Raw genomic sequence first — 26058 nt, forward strand, 5'->3', positions numbered from 1 at the left:
GGAGGCTGGAGCTACAGGGACAAGAGCAGGACTGGACATCAGGACAGGAGGAGGCTGGAGCTATTGGGACAAGAGCAGGGCTGGACATCGAGGTGGGCACTGCTGTCTCTGGCTCCATCCCTGGCAGGTGGTCAGCGACGGAGCTGGATGGGAAGTCTGGTCCTATTCTCAGCCTTCAGGCTGCACTCTGATGGGCTCAGATGTCAGCTCTCCCTTTTACTGGCTGTGTGACCTCAGACAAATTACTCAGTCTTTCTGTGCTTTAGTTTTCTCATCTACAATTTGGAAATACCTACCTCCAGGGGTTGTGGTAGGAATTAAATCAGTCAATGCATGTCACCTGTCAGCACTGCCTGGCCCACAGCAAGCATTCAGTGGATGCTACGGAGGACTGTACCCCTCTGAGACCGGGGTGCCCACAAACAGACGCCACCTGTGTTCCAGCTGTGCCGCCCGTCCACAGTGCAGCGGGAGTGGGCAGGCACTTCACTGGGGTGGCTCAGTGACCTGCTGACCTGGACTGGGCACAGGAGGCAAAGAGGCAGCGTGAGGCTGGAACAAACGTCTGGGATCTGAAAGTGGGAAGGAGCAGTCTGGACTGGCCACCCGGGGTCCCGTGGGAGCCTGAGCGGGCTGTTCTGCAGGGAACCCGGACCTAGGAGATTGCAGGTCCACAGACGAGAAGCACGTGACAGTTGCTGGCTGAGGGGACCTCCTGGAAGGCAACTAAGGAAATGGTTCTGAGTCTTAAGGACCCTCCGCTCAGGGGCAGAAATGCCCAGCAGGTGGCACAGCGCCTTCTCCCCTGTGGCACGTGCGCAGAGGCAGCGCGGCCTTGCCCGGCCAGCAGGTGGACTCCGATAGCAGAAGCACCTTCAGGGCTAAACCGCTTCTCAGGAACTTCCCGAACCCCCCAGGACAGAGCTGCGATGGCTTGTTTCACCTCGAGGAAGCCTGGCTGACAGCCTGGACCCACCACCCACGCGAGCTCAGAGCGCTCTTGCTTACCCTTCACAACCCTATCTCAGCACCACCGCCCGTGCAAAACCACCCCACAGTCTCCCCACCTGTTAATTTTCTACTTTGCATGTACAATTTCTACTAAGGTACATCATAATGTTTTGATTTTTAAATTTGAGTATGTTTTGTTTTCTCTTTCGACTACAAGACTCCTGAAAACAGGGGCCAGGAAGAACTGGTTTTATTTTCTTACCAAGAGAACAGGGTCTGTCCCGTACTGGGTATTTAATGAATGCTGAGCAGAGTTCAGCTGGGAGGAACAAGGGGACGTGACCATGAGACTGTGATGCTGGAAGAGTGTAAGCTAATGAGACCCACCCGTTGACTCCAACAGGAACGGGGACCATAACGAACAGGCTGCATGGACGCTACTGCACAGGACACCTACTAACCTCGACAGCGACGGTTTCCTGCAGAAAAACAGGTGCCTGTCGAGACTGTTTTGGGCCATACCTTGGTGTGCATACCAGAGATTTAGCCATGAAACAAGTCCCTCACTGTGTGAGTGCCACTGACTTAGAACACTGATTCCACTCTCCACGACCCACGTGCTGCAGCAGCACACGCTCTGCATGGTGCTCCACTGAGACAGTGACTCACAGGGAGGCCAGCACCCTGCTTCACACGGAAGCTGACACACTCACGCACACACCCACCTACGCCCACTTGCAGAGGTCACGCAGGGGCCCAGGACCCAAGCTGTGTTGTTCTCGACCACACGTCTCAGAACCACAACCACTGCTGCATCTGAGAGAGGGACCGCCTCTGAGAGAGGAGCACTCAAGCAGGGGGACCACACAGCAGCATGACGACTCCTCTGTGCTGCTTCTTCCTGAGCAGAAGCTACAGGCAGCAGAGGCGGGACAGAGGCAAGAGCACAGCTCTGTCTGTCCTGCTATTTCTCAGGCCAGGAGAACTGAGCACAGCCGCTGAAACAGAATACAGACCACAGATCACAAGAGGACCCCAACATGCAGCCACTTCACTTACGTCCCTATTTCCCATGAAACTGTCCTCTCCCTCAAATTCCAACCTGAACTTACACTGTTCACCTTACAGAGCATTTCTGCAGGGACTGTACTTCAGTGACACCCCCAGGAAGGGAGGTGACCAAGCTGTGTGCCCCAGGGTCATGTGGAGCCGCTCCAGCAGCCTCTCCTGGCTGCACTGACCACTGAGGGTGACCCGGCGACCCCTTTCAAATAGTCCTCAAGCTCCTGGTGCAGAATCAAGACGTCTCCCCACCTTCATCCACAGACCCTCGGCGAGTGCGGCGATTGTTTCATGACACGTTTTCCAGAGAGAAAAGACACAGAACTGAAAGGTGGGAGCTTGGGGCCAGTCCAGTCTGGTCCTCCATCCGTGACATACTGCGTGTGGGCCGTGTGGGACAGTGCGTGAACTGCCCCGCCAGCTCATGTCTGCTCTTCTCTGTAAGATCACGTGTTCCCCTCTGCTGGGGCTTTTCACTAAGTACAGGACACTGCACTCTAGACCCAGATAAATGCATCAAACGCCTTTGTAACAAAGTGCTGAGCCACAGAGAAAGCAAAGGGAACCTTTCACAAACAAGTGGTAAGTACAGCAAGGAAGAAACTGGGCCCGGTGGAGGTACAGGAAAAAGTGGCTGCCCGAGGGTACACACACCAGGCAGGCATGGGGACCGATCTGTGGTCCCATGTGACGCTGGAGAGCTGCAGACTGCCAAGAGGACCCGGAGGGTCCCAGGTGGGTCAGCACCCTTTGGGTGTCGCACACCAGCAAGTGGAAACCGTCTCTTGAGGAAGCAGCCCCTATTTAGGACCTCAGGGTTCTCACAGAGTAAGACAAATAAAACAGGACCTCATATAAGAAAACAACACATCAGTAGAAATAACAAATAAATTTAGATCCTCCAGGTTTCATTCAAACACAGAATAACTACACGTAAAATGCTGAAAGAAAAAAGAAAAAAAGTGAGCAAAGAACAAGAAAATATAAAACATTGCTAATATGTTTGAAAAACAAACAAAGATTTAGAATTAAGAGTTACAGTTGGGGCCCTGGTCAGTTGACTAAGTGGTAGAGTGTCAGCTTGGCGTGTAGATGTCCTGGGTTCAGTTCCCAGTTAGGGCACACAGGAATGGCGCCCATCTGCTTCTCCCCCCTCTCACTTATTTCTCTCCCTCTCTTTTCCCCCTTCTATGTTCCCCTCCTGCAGCCATGGCTCAACTGAATCGAGTTGTCCCTGGGTGCTGAGGATGGCTCCGTGGCCTTCACCTCAGACACTAAAAAGACTTGGTTGCTGAGTAACGAAGCGACACCCCATATGGGCAGAGCATTGCCCCTTAGTGGGCTTGTCGGCTGAATCTTGGTTGGAGCACATACGGGAGGCTGTTTCTGCCTCCCCTCTTCTCACTGAATTAAAAAAAAAAATTATATTTGGGCCTGACCAGGCGGTACAGTAGTAGATAGAGCATCAGCCTGGGATGCTGAAGACTCAGGTTCAAAACCCCGAGGTCACTGACTTGAGTGCGGGGTCACCAGCCTGAGCATAGGATCATAGACTTTACCCCATTGTTGTTGGCTTGAGCCCAAAGGTCACTGGCTTGAAGCCCAAGGTCACTGGCTTAAGCACAGGCTCACCAGTTTATACATTAATATACTGATATAATTAATTGACATAATATAGTTAATTTGTATTAATATAATTAAATGTGTCACTGGTATGAAGACATCTGAATACAGACAGTCTTCAAGTTTTTCTAATTTCAAGAAAGTAAAATTTTCGTATTATTCACCCCAAACATTATAGGTATTAAACATTCACCCACAATAACCAAAGTATGAACACAAGGACAATGACATCAAGTCCGAAAGGCAACAGCTGCTCTCTCACCACAGCAGAAGCCCCGAGGCCCTGCCATGCAGAATGGACGCAGGTCAGAAGAGCCTCCGTGGCCATGACGACCCTCCACGGTCAGTCCTCACTGTGCCTCCCAGCTACATTCACATCACACTGACCAGTCCTGGCCTTGCTAACAGACCTGTGCTGGTGGAACTGAAGACAAGTGTCGCCATTCTAATACAGCCTGTTTGGTCTCTGTGAGGCACTTCTGCCAACTTCCACAGGGCTCTGAACACCTCGTGCATTCAAGTACAAACGTGTCCACAGCTTCAACCAAGTCAAACTAACTCAAAATAATGCAAACTCCTCTGCAAGGCTGAGCAAATGAGAAGGCAAGCTTGTCCAGAGAAACAAACATCTTTATACCAGATACAAACAAAATATTTTGCCAAATGCATCTCATTTTTCCAAATAAAGAAAGGCACTGAGTGAATCTATTTTAAAGGCATGGGTAAACAGTCCTGACACCAGCGGCACAGTGGTTGACGCAAGCCTGGCAGCCTGTCCTCTGAATCTGCCTCTCCACTGGCGAGTCTTCCACATCTGTCTGCTGGATTCAAGCCCACCAGGAACCACATAAATAGACGCTCCCCCAAATGTCTTCTCCTTTATCCTTCCGTAGACAACCTGTAACATCCTGAGAAAAGGCCAAAAGTTCAAGAGAAGTCAGGTTTTTTTTTTTTTTTCTTCTGAAGCTGGAAACGGGGAGAGACAGTCAGACAGACTCCCGCATGCGCCCGACCGGGATCCACCCGGCACGCCCACCAGGGGCGAAGCTCTGCCCACCAGGGGGCGATGCTCTGCCCCTCCGGGGCACGCTCTGCGGCGACCAGAGCCACTCTAACGCCTGGGGCAGAGGCCAAGGAGCCACCCCAGCGCCCGGGCCATCTTTGCTCCAATGGAGCCTTGGCTGCGGGAGGGGAAGAAAGAGACAGAGAGGAAGGCGCGGCGGAGGGGTGGAGAAGCAAATGTGCGCTTCTCCTATGTGCCCTGGCCGGGAATCGAACCCCGGGTCCTCCGCACGCTAGGCCGACGCTCTACCACTGAGCCAACCGGCCAGGGCGAGAAGTCAGGTTTTAACAAGAGTATCCCAGTACCCTTTGGGAATAACCAATTTCATGACTTGAAATTTTTCAGACACTAACTACAATAGCTCTGCCACAAGAAAGGATAAGATTGAGCATAGAAAAGAGAACTCTAATCGGGTAAGAACGGCGAACAGCTTCCCAACCTTACACATGCACCCGAGGGGAAAGGCTGCAGACTAAGTACCAGTAAAGCAGCCTCGTTTTGAACACACCAGAGCCTTCCTTCATGTCGTCGCTAAGTTTGGTGAGTTTGAGCAGAATGATGTATAACAAACCAATTTTACAAGTTAATTGATAGAAACAACAGGTTCCTACAGCATCTCATCACTGTGATAATGAAACAATGGTGAACGAAACGACGTTATCCGAGAACCTGCTATCTATACCTAAAAATGCTATTTAAACCACTCTATCAAGAGTCATTATTAAATGTTCAAATTGAGCAATATTTAATCAAACACAACTTAAGTATAAACGAGGGTACAGTTCCCAAGTACTTACTATGACAGAACATGACAGATTACTCGCTCAGTAAAGCAGCAGTGCTAAGCCCTGACCGTGCCCTTGCCCGGCATGCCGAGAGCAAGCCCCACTCCTGGGTTACACCTACCCCGCCACCGGCCGCCCTGTGGGAAAGAAAACGGACCCGCAGTCTGAAAGCCCTCCACACCGTGCCTGCCCTTCCCATCCCAGGTGAGAATCAGTTTTACATGAATAAATCAGGAGTTTGGGAGAAACTCTATTTTTGATTGATTAGAACTAACCTTAAACCAGAATAAGTGATCAAAATATAAATCTGAATGTATGATTAAGAGTTAATAAAGGTAAGCTCAAAAGAGCTAGAGAAGCAAAGTTATCTAAGGTACAAAAAATTCAACCTAAAATCTCCCTGCTGAGTCTAAGACAGTGGTTTTCAACCACCAGTCAGCCAGAAACTTCGCGCCAGTCCGTGAAAGAGCTGACCGCCCTGACGATGCGTGGAGACCACAGGCCCCGTGCGCACACTGTCTGGTGAACAGGAGCTGACCGCCCTGACGCTGAGTGGAGACCACAGGCCCCGTGCGCACACTGTCTGGTGAACAGGAGCTGACCGCCCTGACGCTGAGTGGAGACCACAGGCCCCGTGCGCACACTGTCTGGTGAACAGGAGCTGACCGCCCTGACGATGCGTGGAGACCACAGGCCCCGTGCGCACACTGTCTGGTGAACAGGAGCTGACCGCCCTGACGCTGAGTGGAGACCACAGGCCCCGTGCGCACACTGTCTGGTGAACAGGAGCTGACCGCCCTGACGCTGAGTGGAGACCACAGGCCCCGTGCGCACACTGTCTGGTGAACAGGAGCTGACCGCCCTGACGATGCGTGGAGACCACAGGCCCCGTGCGCACACTGTCTGGTGAACAGGAGCTGACCGCCCTGACGCTGAGTGGAGACCACAGGCCCTGTGCGCACACTGTCTGGTGAACAGAAGGTGACCGCCCTGACGCTGAGTGGAGACCGCAGGCCCCGTGCGCACACTGTCTGGTGAACAGGAGGTGACCGCCCTGACGCTGAGTGGAGACCGCAGGCCCCGTGCGCACACTGTCTGGTGAACAGAAGGTGACCGCCCTGACGCTGAGTGGAGACCGCAGGCCCCGTGCACACACTGTCTGGTGAACAGAAGGTGACCGCCCTGACGCTGCGTGGAGACCACAGGCCCTATGCGCACACTGTCTGGTGAACAGGAGCTGACCGCCCTGACGCTGAGTGGAGACCACAGGCCCTATGCGCACACTGTCTGGTGAACAGGAGCTGACCGCCCTGACGCTGAGTGGAGACCACAGGCCCTGTGCGCACACTGTCTGGTGAACAGGAGCTGACCGCCCTGAGGCTGCGTGGAGACCACAGGCCCTATGCGCACACTGTCTGGTGAACAGGAGCTGACCACCCTGACGCTGAGTGGAGACCACAGGCCCTGTGCGCACACTGTCTGGTGAACAGAAGGTGACCGCCCTGACGCTGAGTGGAGACCGCAGGCCCCGTGCGCACACTGTCTGGTGAACAGAAGGTGACCGCCCTGACGCTGAGTGGAGACCGCAGGCCCCGTGCGCACACTGTCTGGTGAACAGAAGGTGACCGCCCTGACGCTGAGTGGAGACCGCAGGCCCCGTGCACACACTGTCTGGTGAACAGAAGGTGACCGCCCTGACGCTGCGTGGAGACCACAGGCCCTATGCGCACACTGTCTGGTGAACAGGAGCTGACCGCCCTGACGCTGCGTGGAGACCACAGGCCCTATGCGCACACTGTCTGGTGAACAGGAGCTGACCGCCCTGACGCTGAGTGGAGACCGCAGGCCCCGTGCACACACTGTCTGGTGAACAGAAGGTGACCGCCCTGACGCTGCGTGGAGACCACAGGCCCTATGCGCACACTGTCTGGTGAACAGGAGGTGACCGCCCTGACGCTGCGTGGAGACCACAGGCCCTATGCACACACTGTCTGGTGAACAGGAGGTGACCGCCCTGACGCTGCGTGGAGACCGCAGGCCCTATGCGCACACTGTCTGGTGAACAGGAGCTGACCGCCCTGAGGCTGCGTGGAGACCACAGGCCCCGTGCGCACACTGTCTGGTGAACAGGAGCTGACCGCCCTGACGATGCGTGGAGACCACAGGCCCCGTGCGCACACTGTCTGGTGAACAGAAGGTGACCGCCCTGACGCTGAGTGGAGACCACAGGCCCCGTGCGCACACTGTCTGGTGAACAGGAGCTGACCGCCCTGACGCTGCGTGGAGACCGCAGGCCCTGTGCGCACACTGTCTGGTGAACAGGAGCTGACCGCCCTGACGCTGCGTGGAGACCGCAGGCCCTGTGCGCACACTGTCTGGTGAACAGGAGCTGACCGCCCTGACGCTGCGTGGAGACCGCAGGCCCTGTGCGCACACTGTCTGGTGAACAGGAGCTGACCGCCCTGAGGCTGCGTGGAGACCGCAGGCCCCGTGCGCACACTGTCTGGTGAACAGGAGCTGACCGCCCTGAGGCTGCGTGGAGACCACAGGCCCCGTGCGCACACTGTCTGGTGAACAGGAGCTGACCGCCCTGAGGCTGCGTGGAGACCGCAGGCCCCGTGCACACACTGTCTGGTGAACAGGAGCTGACCGCCCTGAGGCTGCGTGGAGACCGCAGGCCCCGTGCGCACACTGTCTGGTGAACAGGAGCTGACCGCCCTGAGGCTGCGTGGAGACCGCAGGCCCCGTGCGCACACTGTCTGGTGAACAGGAGCTGACCGCCCTGAGGCTGCGTGGAGATCGCAGGCCCCGTGCGCACACTGTCTGGTGAACAGGAGCTGACCACCCTGACGCTGCGTGGAGACCACAGGCCCCGTGCGCACACTGTCTGGTGAACAGGAGGTGACCGCCCTGACGCTGCGTGGAGACCACAGGCCCCGTGCGCACACTGTCTGGTGAACAGGAGCTGACCGCCCTGACGCTGCGTGGAGACCACAGGCCCCGTGCGCACACTGTCTGGTGAACAGGAGCTGACCGCCCTGACGCTGCGTGGAGACCACAGGCCCTGTGCGCACACTGTCTGGTGAACAGGAGGTGACCGCCCTGACGCTGCGTGGAGACCACAGGCCCCGTGCGCACACTGTCTGGTGAACAGGAGCTGACCGCCCTGACGCTGCGTGGAGACCACAGGCCCTGTGCGCACACTGTCTGGTGAACAGGAGCTGACCACCCTGACGCTGCGTGGAGACCACAGGCCCCGTGCGCACACTGTCTGGTGAACAGGAGGTGACCGCCCTGACGCTGCGTGGAGACCACAGGCCCTATGCGCACACTGTCTGGTGAACAGGAGGTGACCGCCCTGACGCTGCGTGGAGACCACAGGCCCCGTGCGCACACTGTCTGGTGAACAGGAGGTGACCGCCCTGACGCTGCGTGGAGACCACAGGCCCTATGCGCACACTGTCTGGTGAACAGGAGGTGACCGCCCTGACGCTGCGTGGAGACCACAGGCCCCGTGCGCACACTGTCTGGTGAACAGGAGCTGACCGCCCTGACGATGCGTGGAGACCGCAGGCCCCGTGCGCACACTGTCTGGTGAACAGGAGCTGACCGCCCTGACGATGCGTGGAGACCACAGGCCCCGTGCGCACACTGTCTGGTGAACAGGAGCTGACTGCCCTGAGGCTGCGTGGAGACCACAGGCCCCGTGCGCACACTGTCTGGTGAACAGGAGGTGACCGCCCTGACGCTGCGTGGAGACCACAGGCCCCGTGCGCACACTGTCTGGTGAACAGGAGCTGACCGCCCTGACGATGCGTGGAGACCACAGGCCCCGTGCGCACACTGTCTGGTGAACAGGAGCTGACCGCCCTGACGCTGCGTGGAGACCACAGGCCCCGTGCGCACACTGTCTGGTGAACAGGAGGTGACCGCCCTGACGCTGCGTGGAGACCACAGGCCCTATGCGCACACTGTCTGGTGAACAGGAGGTGACCGCCCTGACGCTGCGTGGAGACCACAGGCCCCGTGCGCACACTGTCTGGTGAACAGGAGCTGACCGCCCTGACGCTGCGTGGAGACCACAGGCCCTGTGCGCACACTCTCTGGTGAACAGGAGGTGACCGCCCTGACGCTGCGTGGAGACCACAGGCCCTATGCGCACACTGTCTGGTGAACAGGAGGTGACCGCCCTGACGCTGCGTGGAGACCACAGGCCCCGTGCGCACACTGTCTGGTGAACAGGAGCTGACCGCCCTGACGATGCGTGGAGACCACAGGCCCCGTGCGCACACTGTCTGGTGAACAGGAGCTGACCGCCCTGAGGCTGCGTGGAGACCACAGGCCCTGTGCGCACACTGTCTGGTGAACAGAAGGTGACCGCCCTGACGCTGCGTGGAGACCACAGGCCCCGTGCGCACACTGTCTGGTGAACAGGAGCTGATCGCCCTGACGATGCATGGAGACCACAGGCCCTGTGCGCACACTGTCTGGTGAACAGGAGCTGACCGCCCTGAGCCTGCGTGGAGACCACAGGCCCTGTGCGCACACTGTCTGGTGAACAGGAGCTGACCGCCCTGAGGCTGTGTGGAGACCACAGGCCCTATGCACACACTGTCTGGTGAACAGGAGCTGACCGCCCTGACGCTGAGTGGAGACCACAGGCCCTATGCGCACACTGTCTGGTGAACAGGAGCTGACCACCCTGAGGCTGCATGGAGACCACAGGCCCGATGCGCTCACTGGTGAACAGGAGGTTGGAAACTACTGGCTCAGACATCAAATATAAGCATGGGGTCCTCGAAGAAGAAAAATACACAGAAATCAACTTTCTCTGTGTCCCCACTCCTGCCCTGAGCAGGCTGCACACCTGGTTACCAGAGGCCCGTCTGCCCCAACCACCTCCCAATGCCCGGAGGGCACCAGAACTCCAGCTGGTCTCACCAGGGCTCTCCTCCAGCCCTGCCTTTCTAGCGGTCCTCAGTTTTTGTGCTCAGAGTATAATCACTTCAGACCCGTGGAGTCCAGCTAGGGCTAAAGGACTCGTGCTGCCCACCACATTAAGACTGGGCCCTAAAGACCTTGACTAAAGGAGTGGGAGCATAGCCAGTCGTCGAAAGACTTCTCGATTCTAGTGAGTTCTGAAGAAATAAGCCATGACTTTCATAATTGTTTCTATAATTGTAAAGGCTCAAAATTCCGAGTTTACGAGCTTACTGCAAAGGAGACACTGTCAGGCCTTCCTATCTAGAGGGGCACAGTCCCTTATGAGCTGCCAGGCCTTTCTGCCCAGACTTACCTTGCTGTGTGTGAAGGGGGGTGCCGCATACAAGCTGGGGTGGATCAGAGGGCGAGGCAGGTGTGGGACGGTGTGCAAGGGCACGTGCCCGTGGATGTGGGGATACAGGTGCAGAGCAGGGTGTGTGGGCTTCTCAGGGCTCAGGAACTGGTGGCCAGGGGGAAGTGCTCCGGCCGTCATCGCTGACAGGGGCAGGCCAGACGCCTCCTGCTTACACACATGGCACTCACAGGCGTCTGCTGCTGGCTCAGCCTGAAGGAGAAAAAGCACCTGTTCACTCAGAGACAAAGGGGGTGAGAATGGAATGGAGTCGGGCACAGTCGGCTGAGCAGGTAGTCACACAGCGGCCCACTGTGCACAGCTCACCTTCACTGCCCTGGCGGCCAGGCCCTCCTCCTGAGAGCCCAGGACCGCAGCACCCTAGGGAGGGGTGCGCATCCCACGGCCCAGTAGGCTGCATCCTGGGCCTGTCTGAACAGGGACAAGGGGACTGGTCGAGATGGCAGAACAGAGAGAGGGAGCTGGACAAGAACAGCAAAGTGACCGCAGTCCACACCCTACCGGCTCTACTGCTTAAGGAATGGTGACAGATTCTTCCACATGCACTGGGGACGGGGCTTCCGCTACGGTGGAAAGAAAGGTCACACAGAACACAAGGCTCTGGAAATCAACCAAAGGGAACAAACTGAGAAACGCTGATACATGCAAACCTGCTGGAACTTAAGGTAAGCACAGCAGAAGCCTGGCCTCTGGCCTGTGGCCCTGTTCACACCCAACCCCGAGACCCCTGAACAAACTGAAAAGCACAAAGAATCAGCAGCAGAATTAAAATGGTACATGAAATTTGTTTAATACAAGAAAAGGAAGTAAAGGGAAAACAGGAACAAAAATCATAAGACAGAAAGAAATAGCACAAGGCAGGTGTAAACATCACCAATAATTACAGTAAATGGAAGCAAAGAGTTCCAAAGGTGAGGGTAAAACAGAGAGACTGGACAGAAAGCAAGACCCAACTGAAAGAGTAAACAGGTTTGGCAAAACTGAAGAATAGAAGGTCAGCCTGACCAGGTGGTGGCGCAGTGGATAGAGCATCGGACTGGGATGCCAAGGACCCAGATTCGAGACCCCAAGGTTGCCAGCTTGAGCGCGGGCTCATCTGGTTTGAGCAAAGCTCACCAGCTTGGACCCAAGGTCACTGGCTTGAGCAAGGGGTCACTCGGTCTGCTGAAGGCCCGCGGTCAAGGCACATATGAGAAAGCAATCAATGAACAACTAAGGTGTCGCAAAGCGCAACGAAAAACTAATGACTGATGCTTCTCATCTCTCTCCGTTCCTGTCTGTCTGTCCCTGTCTATCCTTCTCTCTGACTCTCTGTCTCTGTTAAAAAAAAAAAAAAAAGGCCAATCTGTAAAAACCAACTGTATTTCTATAGAGTAACAACAATCAATTGAAAACTGAAATTAGAAAATACCATTAACTATAGAATCAAATAAATACAAACTTAAGAATAAGTTTTAAAAAACATGTTCAAGACCTATGACTAGAAAATTGTTTAAATCAGAGAGAAATTAAAGATGACTTGAGTGTGGCCTCTGGTGGTGCAGTGGATAAGGCACAGACCTGGGACTCTGAGGTCGCTGGTTCAAAACCCTGGGCATCGCGGTCAAGACACATACAAGAACCAACTACGAGTGGATCTGCCTGTTCCTCCTCCCTCTCTAAAATCAATAAATAAAAAATCTTAAGGAAAATAACCTCACAGAAGCTGTATACACAGCAATTTAAAAAAAAGATGACTTCAGTGGGAAGACTAGCATGTTCACAGACTGACAGATTCAACTTTGTGCTGTGAAGACTGTGTTTTCCCCACACTGACCTATCTCATCGCACAGATAGAAGACTAGACCTAGAGGATGCTGCTGGTGAATTCTATCAAAGGACTCAAGGATATTCAAGAATTCAGTGCAATCTCTACAAAAAATCCAAGCAACATTTTTTGTAGAAGTTAACAAGTTGATTCTAAAACTTAAATGGAAATGCAAAGGATTTTTTTTGTGTGTGACAGAGACAGAGAGAGAGACAGAGAGAGGGACAGATAGAGACAGACAGACAGGGAGAGAGTTGAGAAGCATTAATTCTTCGTTGCGGCACCTTGGTTGTTCATTGATTGCTTTCTCGTATGTGCATTGACTGGGGGGCTATAGCAGAGCGAGTGACCCTTTGCTCAAGCCAGTGACCTTGGGCTCAAGCAGAGACCTCACGCGCTCAAGCCAGTGACCTCGGCGTTTTGAACCTGGGTCCACTGCCTGGTCAGGCTACAAGGAATTTTTTTTTTTTTTTTTACAGAGACAGAGAGAGAGTCAGAGAGAGGGATAGACAAGGACAGACAGACAGGAACGGAGAGAGATGAGAAGCATCAATCATTACAATCATTAGTTTTTCGTTCCATATTGCGACACCTTAGTCGTCCATTGACTACTTTCTCATATGTGCCTTGACTGCGGGCCTTCAGCAGACCGAATAACCCCTTGCTCGAGCCAGTGACCTTGGGTCCAAGCTGGTGAGCTTTTGCTCAAACCAGATGAGCCCGCGCTCAAGCTGGTGGCCTCGGGGTCTCGAACCTGGGTCCTCGGCATCCCAGTCCGACGCTCTATCCACTGCGCCACCGCCTGGTCAGGCTGCAAGGGATTTTGAACAGCCTACACAATTTTGAAAATGGCCTGCCAAGCTGGAGGACAGAGCCTCTCCAATGTCCAAACTTCCTGTAAAGCGACAGTCAAGTGTGCTGAGTGTCAGAACACAGAGCACAAATAGTAAACCTGACGTTCAGTTGCTGATTCCCCAGATGGAGCCAGGGCAAACTGACACCCGCACGGGCCGGAAAGTGAATGTAGCCCAACCTCACACCATAGGCAAAAACCGAATTAAATGAAGCACAGTCCTAACTACGTTAGAGCTGCAACAATAAACCTTCCAGGACAATAGTTCTCTATGAAGCAGGTGCCTGGGATGTGACAACAGAAGCATGTTTCAAAAGAAAAAACCTGAGAAAACTGGAATGCATCAAAATGAAGAATTTTTGCTTTACAAAATCACCGTAGACAGAAAAACAACAACACCGTAGCCTGACCAGGCAGTGGCGCAGTGGATAGATCATTGGACTGGGATGTGGAGGACCCAGGTTCAAGACCACGAGTTCGCCAGCTTGAGCCCAAGGTTGCTGGCTTGAGCAAGGGGTCGCTCGGTCAGTTGTAGCTCCCTGGTCAAGGCACATATGAGAAAGCAATCAATGAACAAGTAAGGAGACTAAAGAGCCACAACAAAGAATTACTGCTTCTCATCTCTCTCCCTGCCTGTCTGTCCCTATCTGTCTCCGTCACAAAAAAAAACAAACCCCAAACAAAAAAAAAACCACCATAAAAATAACTAAGACATGTCACAAAGAGAAAATATCAGCAAATCACACACTTGACAAAGGACTTGCTCCAATATATAAACAACTCTCATAACTCAGTAATAAAGCAGATGAATAAACATAAAAGGATGCTCAACCCTGTCCACAATAAATGAAATAAAGATGGAAACCTCAAGGGGTTTTCAATTCCTATCTATCAGACTGGCAAAATCTAGCACAGTGACGTTATCCTCTTCTGGGGGGGTGGGGAGGCCACAGCCCTCTGGACCAGAAAAGCTCCCACCTCTGCTTATACCTGAAGGGCTGGATGTTCAGGGCTGCTCGGGAACAGTTCACAATGGGAGAAAGGAAAGCAAACAGTGTCGTCAGCACGGGACTAAAGACACACAAGACACAACTGTGCTGCATCCACACAGCCGACAGGAAGACCAGCACAGAGAGCAAGGCCATGCAGGCTGCAGCCAGCCAGCCAGGAGACACTGTGGAGCCCAGACAGAACCCAGTGTGAGGGTCAGTCTTCACAGGAGCGGGAGGAGTGCACGTCTGTGTCTCACGACAAACACTGGAAGGACACAGTCAGTGAGTGAGCCTGGAGACCTGCTGGGCCTGGGGCAGGAGGAGCCAGGCAGGGTCAGTGGGGAAGCAGGTGGGAACAAGACTCCTCACTGCACCTTCACGGTCCGAACCAGGCTGACACTGACTACTGAGATGAATTACTTAGCCCCTTTCTTTTGTCCTTCCTTTCACTTAAAAAGTGCTTGAACATTGATTATAAAACTCTTGAGTGTCTAAGAAAAAAATAACAATGTGATAAGACACCCTTACCTATGGGCAACAGAAAAACACATATCTGCCAGGTGAAAAAAACAACCTTTGCTGAAATTCTACCATTCTACTATTTTATTAAAAAAATAACTCACCCCTTGCTTCTATACAGACAAAAGTTCCACGCCACGTAAATGCAGCTTCCTGGTGTGCTGCAGAACCAAGACCACCAATGACAGATTCGTGCAGGAAGAAAAGACTGATGTGGGAGCTGAGTCACGGGTGTTTATTTTGTGAGTGTGCCTTGATTTTGTCCAGTGCTAATCCTCAGAAGTTATTTAAAATGACTTGATTTTCTTTTTAATAATGCTCAAGCTCAAAGGAAACACACAGAGAAAGAGACCCTTGGCAAAACCAAAATTCTGAAGCCATGAAATCACACCTGCTGAGTGGGGTAGGATGGGGGGGGACTATCCACTTTACTGTCCTCCTTGCTGGGACTCCCGTTTCCTAGAGCCACCGCTTCCTCTGGGGCTCCAGGCGGCTCCCCGCCACTCCCGCCATCGGCCTCTTCGTCATCAGCTTCTGAAGAGCTGCCACTGGTACTGCTCACCTGAGGGGACTTAAAAAGCAAGCAGGACAGTTAACACATTGACCGCCTGACCGCCGCCCTGCGCCCTCACTGTCACGGGGAAGATTCCGTGCCATACCTCGTCTTTCAGGGCCATGTTCTCCCCGCCACCATTCAGTTCGCTGTGGACCCCGTTCATGTTGGCCACCACCTCGGTATCGTTGTAGTTATTCAACGGATAAATATCGGCAAACTTGGCCGACAGCGGGGCCACGTCTTCATCGTCACTGCAGCTGAGACGAGCAGAGATGGTCACCATTAGCACTCACAGGGCACAGACACTGTTCTCTGCATGGAGTGCGGCCCCACGCACCACTCACACTTCCTGACGTCGCTTAGTAACCTGAGCAAAGGTTCCGTCTGTGCAGGACGGAGGAACGAGAAAAACAGTTCCAAAAGGAAAACGTATGAAGGAAACCACAGCGACGTAACCCGACTGAGGGACGAGACACTGTCTGACATGAGGTGCTGCTGCACACGGGCTTGCTACACTGCTGCCAGCAGGAAAACCTATGTTCAGTTCATGTTAAAGGTGTACAGGGAACCATATCCGGTCTTCAGCGTTTGTTTCTACAGCCACCAGAACTTCAGATGTAGCCAAATGAACAAAATTTTAAAGGCACTTACTGACAAAATACTAAAAGTTTTTACAGGCCCGCGCTGGCCATGTCGGTGAGATGTTAAATACCAGCTTTAGCGAGAATCCTAAGCAATGGGCAAATGGAACGCTTACTAAAAAAACGTAAGCAGACTTCAAGGCTATCAATTATGTGATCCACCTTTAAAACATGTGATTTTCTGGTGCATGACAAGAACTGGCACAGTGACCTTCAGTGCAAACGGCACAAGGTGGGGCCTCAACTGGATGCCGCGGTCAGTGTCAGCGTGCCTGGGGTCTGCCCGCAGCGTCAGCCACAAGACCTCCAGAAGGAGGTAATAGTCTAGCTTTAGGAAAGAGTGTCCTGAACTGCCAAAATGGGGCGTCCTTTTCATTTTTAGGAAAACAAGATTCCACCCACAACACGGCTCTATAATCTGGAGCTCACCAACGAAGCACAATCAGCACCTGAAGGTGAGGGCAGCTCAGGGCTCCTGAGGTGACACACGTCGCCTCAGTCAGCATCACCACAATTCACAGGTGACAAACTGGAGGTTCACAAATATACTCCAGGTAATGTGGGACACAGAAAACCAAGTATTTTGAAATCTGGCAACCACAATCCCCAGCCCTGAGCGAGACACACAGAGGCGGGACTCGGCCCTGACAGTGCGTGGGCTGTGCAAGGCACGCAAGACGGGAGAGGTGAGGCCTCCCTGCACACCAGTATGGTTATTCTTGACCAGTACTCACTAATTCTCCATTTATTTTCAGGTAATGAAAGAGTCAAAGTTTGGGTTGACTGATCTCGTGTTTTAAAGATTGTTTAAAAAATGGAGGGTCCTTGTCTGGGAAGCACCATGCCACCAGCAGTCCTGCAGACACTGCTGTCTCTCTCTCCCCGCTGCACTGCTTAAATCTCAGAAACCTTGTAACGAAGTCACAACTCACAAAGCTGGTGCAGAGCCGCTGTCTGTGAGAATGAGTCTGGGCCGCTGCTGGATGGTGATTGGAGAGCTAGAGCCTGACCCCGAGCTTGCAGACGACACGCTGGGTGGGCGCATCTCAGAGACGCAGTCGGGAGCAGAGCCCACCTGGAGTGGCAGCTGGTGGACGTGGGTGTCGCCGGGGACAGAGGGATCCACGATGCCACACGTAAGAATGTGTGAGAGGCTGCAGTCATCGCAAGCACACCTGGTTGGGACGGGGGACAGTTACCGAGACAGCCGGGGGTGGTCAGGCTGTGTGCTTGGCAGGCCCACAGCACCGCCTCACCTTCTCCGGTAGTGGCAGTTGGGGCAGTCGGGCACACTAAGCCGTGACGACAGCACATGCCTCATGGCGTCGGTAAAGTTGTTCTCTCCAGTGACCGCCTTCTTACTGGTTAGCTAGAGGAGGTTACAAAACAGGTTACTCCCCAGGACACGCCTTCCGTATGAGCTCTGTGGTCTTTAGTCATTACGGTAACACGTGGCGTGCCCATTTAGACACCAAGGGCCACCGCTCCCTAAACTGGGACAGGGCCAAGAGAGAGGCTGGCAGACTAAAAGTGCACACAGGCCAGTGACCAGCAGCCCCTGACCCTCCCGGGCACCAGTACTTGCTAGGTACCTGCAGCAGCACAGAGATGAATCACTGCCCCAAGAATCTAAGGTTCTGGAAGAGAAGGAGGCAAGACACCCAAGGTGGAAGAACCATGGTGTCAAAGGGAGCAGGTCGCAGAGAGCTGATGGCAGCACAGAAGCACCAGGTCTGAGCAACACCCAGAAAGAGGTGGTGTAGGAAGTCTGCTTGAGGCAGGAGGGTACTCAGGCCAGGGAGTGAGCACAGAGCTGGGCATCCCCTCAACACCGCTCAAGGGCCTGCTGAACAAGAGGGCGTCTCAGGAGGCAGGCACCGGGCCTAAGCTTGCAGCCTGGCGGGGCAGCAGGGGTGCACACAGTGCCCACAGTTCACAGGCATTCATGAGGCACAACAGAGGCGCGCCTGGGTGTTCAGCACGCAGACGACAGGGGCAGATGGGAAGGACTGCAGCCACGAGGAAGGCCAGCTGGAGGACACCAGTGGCAGGAACCAAGGCTGTCCCAGACGGGGTGGGTCTGGGAGCTACCTAGAAAGTGGCATGTAGCCTGACCAGTTGGTGGCGCAGTGGATAGACTGTCGGCTGGGATGTGGAGGACCCAGGTTTGAGACCCCGAGGTCGCCAGCTTGAGCGCAGGCTCATCTGGTTTGAGCCAAGCTCACCAGCTGGGACCCAAGGTCGCTGGCTTGAGCAAGGGGTTACTCAGTCTGCGGAAGGCCCGCGGTCAAGGCACATATGAGAAAGCAATCAATGAACAACTAAGGTGTCACAACGAAAAACTGATGATTGATGCTTCTCATATCTCTCTGTTCCTGTCTGTCCCTGTCTATCCCTCTCTCTGACTCTCTCTCTGTCTCTGTAAAAAAAAAAAGAAAAAAAAAAGAAAAAAGAAAGTGGCACATAAACTTCTAACTGAGGAGCGAGCACCTGGCCTGCAGAGAGGTGCAGTCAGCAGCCTGGCAATGGAATGGCAGTGACTGGAAGGGTCACCTGACAGGACAAGAGCCATGCAGACAGGTTTGGGGGTCAAGTGATGAGCTGGACACGGTGCTTCCTGTCTCGCCGTGGTGCCCAGGGGAGACCACAGGAGTGAGAATGCGGATGCAAGCACGGGGTCGAAGGCAGGTAGACTAAGAAAGCAGCTGGCATGTGGGTGAGGGTCCAGGAAGCTGAGCATCCCAGCCCGGCACAGGGAGGCCCCACAGTGCAGTGGAGCGGCTGGTGAAGAGACCAGCTCGCGGGAGGGAGGCAGGGCCCCGGCGCACAGGGAGGTCAGTGCCTCGGCAGCCTCACTGCCAGCGGGCGCATGCACACTGGACAAGGCCCGGCACCACTGCCTGGGAGGGCACTGCAGGGCTCACGGCAGCCCCACTGTCAGCGGGCGCGTGCACACTGGACAAGGCGTGGCACCACTGCCGTGGGAGGGCACTGCAGGGCTCACGGCAGCCCCACTGTCAGCGGGCGCGTGCACACTGGACAAGGCGCGGCACCACTGCCCGGGAGGGCACTGCAGGGCTCACGGCAGCCCCACTGTCAGCGGGCGCGTGCACACTGGACAAGGCGCGGCACCACTGCCCGGGAGGGAACTGCAGGGCTCACGGCAGCCTCACTGTCAGCGGGCGCGTGCACACTGGACAAGGCGCGGCACCACCGCCGGGGAGGGCACTGCAGGGCTCACGGCAGCCCCACTGCCAGCGGGCGTGTGCACACTGGACAAGGCGTGGCACCACCGCCGGGGAGGGCACTGCAGGGCTCACGGCAGCCTCACCTGCTCCTCCAGGAACCGCCGCTGCTTGAAGAGCTCCCAGTCTTCTGTCAGCGCACGCTGCTTGGTCTTCATCGTCATCTGACAGAGGAAGGAGCAAAGCAAGGGGCTCAGTGCCAGCAGGAGCCCCGAGCTGCTCTCAGTGGGAAGCGTCACCGTGGACCAGGGCCGGCGCAGCACAACAGACGCCCTGTCACCGTTCCCACGGCAGCCGCCTGCTGGCTGACTCACACCGCCGCCCACGCGAGGGCAGAGGAGAGATGAGGGGTGGGAGCAGCATTACCAACAGTCAGTGAACACGGTCGTTCACGAACGCTCACACGTGCCCTGTGTGCACAAGACACAGAAAACAGAGATGGCACCGCACGCGAGGGGCTCAGAGCACGCGGACCACCCCAAGCCCGCAGGCTGACGGGGTGCTGGCCCCAAGGGCTGTGGCTGAGACGAGGCAGGCATGGGGGCCAATGCCTGCACGATGCACTGTGGGAGCCCAGAGGAGCCCATCAGAGACAGGACACAGAGGGTGGCCAGGAGCTGGGGAGGGGGCCGTGGCTGTTCAATGGGAACAGAGTTTCTCTTTGGGAAGACGGACAAAGTCCTGCAGATGATGGCGAAATGTTCACATGATGGCGAAATGTTCACAACAATGTGAATACGCCTGATGTCACTGAACTATGCATTTCTTTCTAAGAATGTGGTACTCAGAAATGAATAAAATGATAAATTTTAGGCAATGTATATTTTCCCACAATTAAAAATTTTTTTAATTGATTTTAGAGAGAGTGAAGGAGAGAGAGGGAGTGAGAAGCAGTCATATGTGCCTGACTGGGCGGAGCCCAGGTCCTGAGCCAGCGACCTCAGCAGTTCAGGGCAATTTTGTTTTCTTGTGTTCTGTTCCTTGTGCCACCACAGGGCAGGCTGTTTTACCATAATTTAAATAAGCAAGCTAATGGGAAATTAAGAATGAGCTCAAGACCCTGTCTTAGGAGGAGGAGGCTATGAAATGATTAAATCTTGTTTATGTAAATGAAATCTTGTAATTATTAAAAACTTAAAGAGTAACCACTAAAAAGATATAAACGGAACATGTATCTTCTTAAATATATTCACTCCAACAGGTAAGAAAAAACTACCAGTAAACAGTATTTCATAAAATAAAATTCATGCACTTGAAAATAATTTTAAATACCTATAGTTTAAACTATCAGAGGGAAAAAAAATCAATGTTGACTTCGGTCAAGATGGCAGTGTAGGTAAATGCCATACCTGAATCCTCCCACAACCACATCAAAATTACAACTAAACTAAAGAACCACCATTGTTCAGACAGCCTGAAATTGAGCTGAATGGAAGTCCCACAATTGAGGATCTGAGGAAGAAGCCACAACGAGACAAGGCTGACTCCTACACCGCAGCTCGTCCACTGTAGTCACAGCCGGTCCTTGTAGCCGACTGTCCTGGGGTCGATCTCTCGAGTGACATCAACAGCAGTCCAGGATCAGCTACAAGGGGAGGGTGCACACAGCAGGCACACCTTGAGTGCCCAGCTTGGGTGACTGGGGGCTGTGCCACTGGGTCCTGCAGGACCTACTGCACAGGCCACTCTATCAAGTCCAGTGATGCAGTTGCTCCGCCTAATACACAGCAACAACCACAGGGAAGCAGCCAAAATGCAGACAAAGAAACAAACAGAAGAGCAGAATAAAACTCAGGAAAAGGAACTAAACAGAATGGGGACAAGCAATCTAGTAGATGCAGAGTTCAAAACACTGGTTACAAGGGTGCTCAAGGAACTTGGCGAGTCTCAACAGCACGAATAAGAACATAGGAACCATAAAAAAAACAGAAGTAAAGGCTACACTAACTGAAATGGAGAATAATTTACAGGGAATGAACAGTAGAGTGGATAATGCCTAGAATCAAATCAGTGATTAGAAAGATAAGGAAGCAAAAAATACACAATCAGAACAGCAAAAAGAAGGAGAATCCAAAAAATATGAGGATAGTGTAAGCAACTCTGAGACGCCTTCAAGCGGACCGACATTCACATCATGGGTGCTGAAAAAAGGAGAGAGCGAGCAAGGAACGGATAACTTATTGAAAAAAATGACAGAGAACTTCCCTAACCTGTGAAGGAAACAGACACTCAGGTCCAGGAAGTGCAGAGTCCCAAACAAGAGGGACCCAGAGAGGCCACACCAAGACACGTAATTAAAATGTAAAAAGTTAAACACAGAGAGACTCTTAAAAGCAGGAAGAGAAAAGCACTTAGTTACTTACAAGGGGGCTCCCATAAGACTGTCAGCTGATTTCTCAGCCGAAACTTTGCAGGCCAGAAGAAAGTGGTGAGAAATATTCAAAGTGATGAAAAGCAAGGAACTACAACCAAGATGACTCTACCCAGCAAACCTATCATTTAGAATCAAAGAACAGAAAAAGAGATTTCCAGACAAGAAAAAGCTAAAGGAGTTCATCACCACCAGACCAGTATCATATGAAATGTTAAAGAGTTTGCTTGAAGAAGAAAAAAAAAAAAGATAAAACTATGAACAATAAAATGGCAAGAAATACATATCTGTCAACAACTTAATCTAAAAAAGAGCAAAACAAATGAAGAAGCAGAACAGAAACAGACTCACAGGTACAGAGGACACTGACAGTGGCTAGATGGGAGGGGCCCTGGGTGGATGGGGAAAGGCCAGGGAGTCAGAGAGACAGATCGGTCCAGGGAACAGTCATGGCTGTGAGGTGCAGCAAGGGAAACGCAGCCGGTAATGCTGCAATCACTATGCACGGTGTCAGAGGCACAGAATGTATCGGGATGATCACTTGGTTACGTGATGTCTAGTCACTGGGGTGTATACCTGAAACTAATACAAGGTATGCCAACTGTAACTGGAAAATAAAAAAACTTTTAAAAAATCAACGTTGAAGTAGTTGATGACGACAGTCCCGTTAATCAGGTTCCACAAGCTGTGTCCACGTTGTAGTAGAAAACACACAGGGTTAAACGCATCTGAGAACAAACATAAAGACAAGGACATGTTCAGTGTAAGAAGCCAAAGTATCAGAACAAGAAACCAACCGATAGCGTTAGGAAGGACTTAAAGGTAAAAGCAGAACTCATCGGGAAAAATGAAGAAGCAGAGGTGATCAGCCTAACCAGACGGTGGTGCAGTGGATAGAGCGTCACCCTGGGACATCGAGGTTCCAGGTTTGAAACCCTGAGGTTGCCAGCTTCAATGCAGGGTCCTCAGCGTGAGTGTGGAATCATCAACATGACCCCAAGGGCACTGGCTTAGCTGTGGCCTCCCACCCCCATCCCATTAACACACGTATGAGGAGCAATCAATGAACTAAAGAGCTGCATATAAGCTGACGCTTCTCAACTCTCTCCTCCTCTCCCCCTTCCTGTCTGGTGCGCGCGCGCGCGCTCTCTCTCTCTCTCTCTCTCTCTCTCACACACACACACTCTCTCTCTCCAGCAGCAGCAGAAGTGGCAGATATGATCAGTAAACCTGGAAGCTGGTTCTGCAAACTCGTCCCAGTCTGAACCAGGGAAAGACAGCAGCACAGACATGGTGGTGGTGGGGAACAGACCACACAAGGAGATTTTTATAAACCTGTATAATTTAACTATTTTCACATCTAAGAAAGAGCTTCCAACAGTGCCTCAGGCTATTTTGTTGAGCCTGCACAATATTTTAAAAAGTTAAGTCACCCTGCCTGACCCGTGGTAATGCAGCAGATAGGGCTTCAACCTGGAATGCTGAGGTCACCAGACTGAAACCCTGGGCTTGCCTGGTCAAGGTTCATCAGAGAAGGAACTACTACCAGTTGATGCTTCCTGCTCCTCCTCCTCTCTCTCTCTCCCCCCCCCCTCAAATCAGTAAATAAAATCTTAAAGTTAAGTTACCTTGAAAAAGGTTTTGAGATCTCACTAGCAATGCAGGCTTCTGGGTTCCCTGACACCTCAGCAGCTCGGCAGACACTCCGCAGAGACAGCTGGACCACAGGCACACCGCCCTGTGGTGAGGAAAGTGCTCTTCTCTGACGTGTGACCACAACAGGCAGCCCAGGAGGACCTTGCATTCTCCTACGTTTCTCCACGAGCACAAGGTTAGGACCAAGTCTTTACTGAACTGCTGTGGACAACTTCCTAGGCAAGTGGCAATTTGTGAACTTACTCATGAAGCAGAGAATCCAAAGCAGGCTAATAAATGTAATGTAAACTGAAAAGGTTGGAGCGCGGATGGGGGGGTGTCCTAGCAAATCCTTCATGGAACAGAAAATTTAAACTATTCCTGAAAATTGAGAAACATGGAAAGAGTCTCAATTCGTTCTCTAAGACTAGCATCACCTTCACACAAACAGACAAGACCTCAAAGACGGAAACTACAGCACTGCAGTCTCAGTCCATGTGCTGTGCAAGCCAGCACCACACCGTAGGATACAGATAAAACCCTAAACAAGACATCAGAAGTAACATCATAATCTGCACAGTAGGGTTTACTCCTAGCAAAGCAAGGACATCTCAAAAGTAGAAAACTTAACCCTTCAATTCTTTTGGAAACATAAAAGGAAAAACCTACAAATTCAATATCTACTCTTATTTTTTTTAATAAAAATAACCTATTTAATAAGCTAAGAAAAACGGGACAATTCTTTAATTGGCTAGAAAGTATCAAAAGTCTGTATGGCAAGCATCAGTTGATGTGAAATGTCCGAACTCCTCTGGAGCCAAAACCAAGCAACCAACCAACCAAACCCTAGTTCAAGTGCTGGAGATAAGATGAAGCTACCATCATCTGTAGAAGACATCGTGGTCTCCTAGAAAACGTACAGCCTTCCGTTTTACGCCTGCTGGAGAGTGGAGGGGTTTGGTGACAGAGCTGCAGGGACCGCGTTCCCACACACGCCAGCAACAGCTGGGTAGGACATTCATTCCACCATTTAATGTGCCAGTCACAACAGCCCCCAAACTATAAAGCACCCAGGTGTAAACTCCATAAGAAACGCACGGACCGTGAAAGGGTAACTCTGGACACAAACACAACCTCACAAAAGGGACACAGCAGCCTCCTGGGCGGGAGCATTCGCCCTGGTGCCAATTCTCCAGACACACTGGACACATCTGCGGGCTTTAGGACACACCTTCTTCTATACACGGCTATGACTGCTGCAAGTTCCAGAAATGAATCTACCAGAGGCAGGCGAGCCGGTGCCACCTGGGAGCCCTGAGCCTGTCCCCGGGAGGCGCTGGCCGACCCCCGCCAGGAGCACCGCTTCTCCATGACCCCCCCCACGCCACACCACCCCGGGCGGCGCCCACGCACAGACCTGCTCGTCCACGTAGGCGTCGATCCGCTTCTGGCACTCCAGCCACTCGGCGGCGACCCTGCGCAGCTCCTCCTCGGAGCGCTGGTAGCGCTGCAGCAGCGTGCTGTAAGCATCCTCGCTGCACGTGTCGTGCGTCGTGGTGCCCAGTCTGTGGAGAGAGGCCTTTCAACAAAAAACAGGTCCAGAGGACTGCTTCTGTGTGTCCCTCCCCTCCCAGGACACGGGGGACACTGCTCCACGCCACGTGGCTGCGCTGAGGGAGCACCACCGACAGCGTGGGTGTGAAGGAGAAGCTGAGAGAAGGGACAATGCCCAGGAACAGTGAGTGTCACTGCTTTACAACAACCCAGGCCTAGTGACTCAGTTCCCTGAATGTGGGGCTGTAAGCAAACACTTAATGAGAAATACACAATTTGGACCTGGTTTCCAAGTTAAGTAAAACAGAAAATCCGATTCAAACAAAGAAATGTAATTATACGTTCATTCACTCTGTTTTATCAAGTAAGAAATACGATTAGATGAAAACACACACACACAGAAATATGGTAAGATGGCAAATGAGAAAATGCACAGGAAACAGAAGACACACACGTGGGTAAACAATGAGGAAGACGTGTACATGTCTGAGAAAAAAGACACGGGACGAGTGGGTGTCCTGGGAGAGAGGCGGCCAGGGACCCCTGGGGGGCAAGAGGACAAGAGGACCTGCAACTTCTCATCAAAAACTGTTCATTTTCCTAATATCTAAATACATCAACAGGTAAACCAAAATAACTGTAACGGAGACATCGTGACAAAAACGTCAAACTCGAAGACACCTGTGGTCACGAGAGCACAACACGATGCAGAGCTACGGTCGGTCTGTCTGCACGGAGCATGGGGGCCACTGGCTGTGGGCCTGCTCTGTGACCCAGGGTGCGCAGGACAGGGGGGCCTCGCTGCAGACCACGCACCCACTCACATACATGCATGTGGGGCCCACTCTGTGACCCAGGGCTCGCAGGGCAGGGGGCCTCGCTGCAGACCATGCACCCACTCACATACACGCGTGTGGAAACGCACTATGTTAAGTAAGGACATGGCTATGGCATCATGTTTGAAAATGTGTGTGTGGGGTGGACACAGGAAAAATCCAGAAACACCCAATTGTGTACAGTTCCTACCCTTCTAATTTTCTAGATT

The 26058-nt window shown here is 53.0% G+C and overlaps 1 protein-coding gene across 2 annotated transcripts in view; it reads right to left on the bottom strand.

Annotated features, from left to right (window-relative positions):
• FAM193A (family with sequence similarity 193 member A) overlaps positions 1–26058 on the bottom strand; it is a 131036-nt gene that overhangs the window by 21655 nt on the left and 83323 nt on the right. For both annotated transcript variants that reach the window (XM_066232663.1, XM_066232662.1), the window contains exons 7-13: positions 24877–25024; positions 19540–19617; positions 17465–17577; positions 17141–17383; positions 15671–15824; positions 15403–15582; positions 10781–11032 (exon numbers count right to left, since the gene is read on the bottom strand). In XM_066232663.1, coding sequence (XP_066088760.1) covers positions 10781–11032; positions 15403–15582; positions 15671–15824; positions 17141–17383; positions 17465–17577; positions 19540–19617; positions 24877–25024 — 1168 coding nt within the window. The remainder of the gene's footprint in view (positions 1–10780; positions 11033–15402; positions 15583–15670; positions 15825–17140; positions 17384–17464; positions 17578–19539; positions 19618–24876; positions 25025–26058) is intronic.

This window comes from Saccopteryx bilineata, chromosome 5 (assembly GCF_036850765.1).
Source record: "Saccopteryx bilineata isolate mSacBil1 chromosome 5, mSacBil1_pri_phased_curated, whole genome shotgun sequence".
Lineage (NCBI taxonomy): Eukaryota > Metazoa > Chordata > Mammalia > Chiroptera > Emballonuridae > Saccopteryx > Saccopteryx bilineata.